Raw genomic sequence first — 3,792 nt, 5'->3', positions numbered from 1 at the left:
GATTCAGTATGTCCTATGTACATTGTAATGAGCTGCATTATGTGGCCCTGGCTCATTGTTTTATCCATCTTCAAGCCATCTGCTGAAAACTCAGTGCTTACTGAATCTAGTTCCTTGTTATGTTCATTTCAGTTTACTCCATCTAATCATGTTTGGCTTTGGTTCCTTTTATTCTTTTTTCTTTTTATGAACACAACCTGCAAAGCTAAGCTTATGCAATGGTAAGTTAAGTTGAGACAAGTGAAAGACTCGAGATACAAAACCAAGAGAAGCAATCCAACCCATGTTTTTTCCTTCACATTATTCTTTTCTGGAGACAAAATAAGGAAGTTGTATATATTTTCTACTCCCTCTTACACTGTCAGGAACATCTTTGCCATAGAACTCTAGTAGTTTTCTATTTGTTTCCTCAAATCATACCCATTTTTTTCAGATCCTCTTTGTCAAAAGGTAGGAGAACCATTTTCCAAGAAAACATTATCACAATTCACCGCAATTTCACTGACACGTGGTACAGAAGATGTTCTCACTTTATGGGACCTAGACACAAATGGTCTTGTAGCTGTAATTGAAGATACTCTTACAGTGATTGTCTGAATATCATTATCTGATTGTGTTGTGTGTGTAAAGTAGACATTTGACGTGGATCATTGCTGAAAAATGATTGATGGTTATCATACACATTAATTTGACGTGGAAGCTTACCAAAAGAGATGAGGCCTTGGTGCAAAGCAAGAGTGCCATAGAAAAAGGTTTATTTTTTAGTGTTTTTTTTTTTTTTCATGCAGAATTCTCTGTTTTCATTGACGATTTCATTGAATTGAAGTTGGGTTTCTTTGGAAATTGGTTTGGGATCTGTTTGATAGTATTTTTATGTTTGTTGAGTTGAATTGTTGAAGAAACGATGACCAAGAAAAGGAGGCAGTTGATTGATAAACAGCCCGATGGCAGTAGTGGAGGTTATTCGGGTGGGATCCGTGATCTTGAAACACAACTCAAGCTTTATGGTACGGATTCCAAAGAACTCAAGTGGATTTTTCTTTTCTTTTCCTTTTTTCCTTTCTTTCTGGAAGATGACTTTGAAATGGCATTTGGTTGTTTTGTTTCTTTGAATTTGGCTCTCCAATGCTAGAAAACGGTAACTTTCATTTTGGGGTTTTAAATTCCTAGGGCCTCAACTGCAGAAATTCAAAACCCAAATCCAATTTTTGATTTTTGGATTCAAAATTGTTTGGCATTTAGAGAGCCAAAGTTTCTATGGCCTAAACATAGATGACTTGACCTTTTGTTGTGCAGATGTAGAAAGAAATAAAAGAGCTAATTCAACATTGAGATCTTGCTCAATCTCTTCTCAAGGGCTCGTCTCTTTTCTCAACACTTTTCAGGTATATTGGAACAAACGGTGAGATTGATGAATGAATGGTGGCCCACTTCATGTTATCTTTATATCGAAATTCTCACTAGTTACTTGTGGCGGAGGATGATGATCCAGCCAAGTTTTCAATGGTGACTTTAAGATGGTCTATCAAGGCCAGATTGTCAAAAGTTCTACTTTGATAACAATCTCATTGCCTTCATTATCTTGATTGTTGATTGCTAGATGGAGCTTGCAAAAATGTTGTTGGCGGAGGGACAAAGTCATCTTTTTGTACATTGGCCTGAACAAGGTGTTGATGATGAAGAAAAGAAAAGTTTCTTTGATCACGTTCATTTTCATGGCACTTATTTTTATTATTATTTTGGTTCTTACGAGTACAAGAACCTTGTATTCCATGCATTCTCAGTTTATTTTTACAACTCAGCTGCTGTATCCTGGAAATATTAAATGGTCTCTGTTGATTTCCAAGTCCAACAACAAAAGTGTAACATCGGTTTCAACTTTTAACCTTCCATTTTCCTCACTCAAACATTTATTTTTCTTATTATTATGATTATTTTGAAATTTATCTTTGGAAGCCTTGCTGACCACATATTTCTAGTAGAAGGCCAAACTGATTTTGATGGGTTTCTGGAAACCTACATTGCTTTGTACCTGTCAGCAAGATTGTTAATACTCTTCACATATCTGCTTATTGATGTCAAGTAGCTCTTTTCTATAGGTAACTCGGCTTAATTCAAGCTATCTAGGTGGTTTGGCATCATATATTCGAAGATTTTGATGGGTTTCTGGAAACCTACATTGCTTTGTACCTGTCAGCAAGATTGTTTATACTCTTCACATATCTGCTTATTGATGTCAAGTGGCTCTTTTCTATAGGTAACTCGGCTTAATTCAAGCTATCTAGGTGGTTTGGCATCATATATTCGAAATGCGAGGAATCTGTTAGCAGATTCAAAAGCAGGGAAAAATCCATTTAATGGCTTTACTCCTTCGGTCAGTGAATCCATTAAATTTGTTTTGCAATTTGTGTTTCTTGTACATTTTTGCCAGAAATTCGTCTTCAATTCACTTTTTTTTTTTTTTTTAATGAGAAAGATTTGCACTATGGCTACAGTCGGATGGTGGAGTTCTTATCTTTAGCTACGGATTTTATCCGTAGCTTTTGACAACTTTTCTGGTCATGTAGCAAAAGCTGACGATTTAGCGGCGTCCAACACAACTGTTAGTAAAGGTCCTGGCCGTCGGTAAAGCCTTTACCGACTTAGGCTTTACCGGCAGCTATCTAACCGCAGGCAAAGGATAGTGAGGCCCACTTGATGAGTAGCTTGGATCTCCCAAGTTGGCACCTGTGGTGGCAAGTACATTGCCCCACCTATCATTCAGTATGAATTCTTCTTAACTCATTTCAGTGTGAGTTCCCCTGCAGGCCTCAAATGCACCATAGTTTGGAATATCAATATCGTAGTCCATGATGGCTATATCATGTTCATATTGATACGAGATCAAAATGGCTCACTTATAATAATAATAATAAAAAAAAAAAAAAAAAAAAACAAAACAAACAAACAATTAAACACACACACACACAAAGAGCCATATCCACTCAGATCGACAGATTCACCGATAAACACCTAAATCGATTTTTTTTTTAATTTCTAATTTTTATTTTATTTTATTTTATTTTATTTTGTCATTTCATCCATGGAGGACGATAAGAAAGTTATGTTAGACTAGATTTAGACTTTTTTTTTTTTGTTGGATTTGAATATAATGGACCCATTTGTAGTTGCAGAGGATCCAGAATCTAATTACCTAAGACTACATTCCTCTAACAAGGCAACATTTAACAGATGGTGGTGACTCTTTGATCGCATGCGCAGCATAATTGTGCAGAAATTCAGACCATCCAAAAATCACTGACCCGTTTGTAGATGGAGTATAACGGAAAAAGTACACTGAGAAGATGATGACACTAAACCGTCAGATTTCTCCCTTCGAAATTGGACAACCCACCAATCCACTTTCAACCATCCATTTGATAGCCACCAATTGGATGGTAGCCATTGTTTGATCGGTGTTATTTTTTAGATATATCCTCCATCCACAACGGGCCCCACAAGCTGGATGGTCTGGATAGCTGTAAATGAAGGCCACATGCAAGGAGAGTGAGTCGCTACCATTTTTAAAATGGTAATGAACTATCATGGGATTCTAGCCTAATTACTCAACTTGAATGGATCCCTCTCGAACTGTCGAAACAGATCGATTTAAGATCCAAGCTCGATTCGCCCTAATTCTACGGCGTGGATTGAACTAATTCGGTCGGGTTTAATGGTTGTTTGATCTATGCTGCAAAATCCTCTCGATAAAATTGATTTGAAAAGGAGGAAGAAGAATAAGCTATTGATATT

At 36.7% G+C, this 3,792-nt stretch overlaps 1 protein-coding gene across 3 annotated transcripts; it reads left to right on the top strand.

Annotated features, from left to right (window-relative positions):
- The first annotated feature begins 523 nt into the window (after positions 1-523).
- On the top strand, positions 524-1,768 carry LOC131218308 (uncharacterized). 3 transcript variants are annotated; one of them, XM_058212961.1, is made up of 3 exons: positions 536-752; positions 900-1,007; positions 1,601-1,768. In XM_058212961.1, the coding sequence occupies exons 1-3, from the start codon at positions 668-670 to the stop codon at positions 1,660-1,662; spliced, it is 255 nt and encodes an 84-aa protein (XP_058068944.1). In that variant the 5' UTR covers positions 536-667; the 3' UTR covers positions 1,663-1,768. The 3 variants fall into 3 exon arrangements, 2 of the variants coding, with proteins under 2 accessions (XP_058068944.1, XP_058068942.1); XM_058212959.1 differs by lacking the exon at positions 1,601-1,768 and adding an exon at positions 1,297-1,533 and having other exon boundaries at positions 542-752; XR_009157622.1 differs by lacking the exon at positions 1,601-1,768 and having other exon boundaries at positions 524-752; positions 886-1,290.
- The last annotated feature ends 2,024 nt before the right edge of the window (positions 1,769-3,792 follow it).

Source organism: Magnolia sinica, chromosome 11, assembly GCF_029962835.1.
Source record: "Magnolia sinica isolate HGM2019 chromosome 11, MsV1, whole genome shotgun sequence".
Taxonomy (NCBI): domain Eukaryota; kingdom Viridiplantae; phylum Streptophyta; class Magnoliopsida; order Magnoliales; family Magnoliaceae; genus Magnolia; species Magnolia sinica.
The sequence above is the reverse complement of the archived record's forward strand: the minus strand, read 5'-3'. Positions and strand labels throughout refer to the sequence as shown.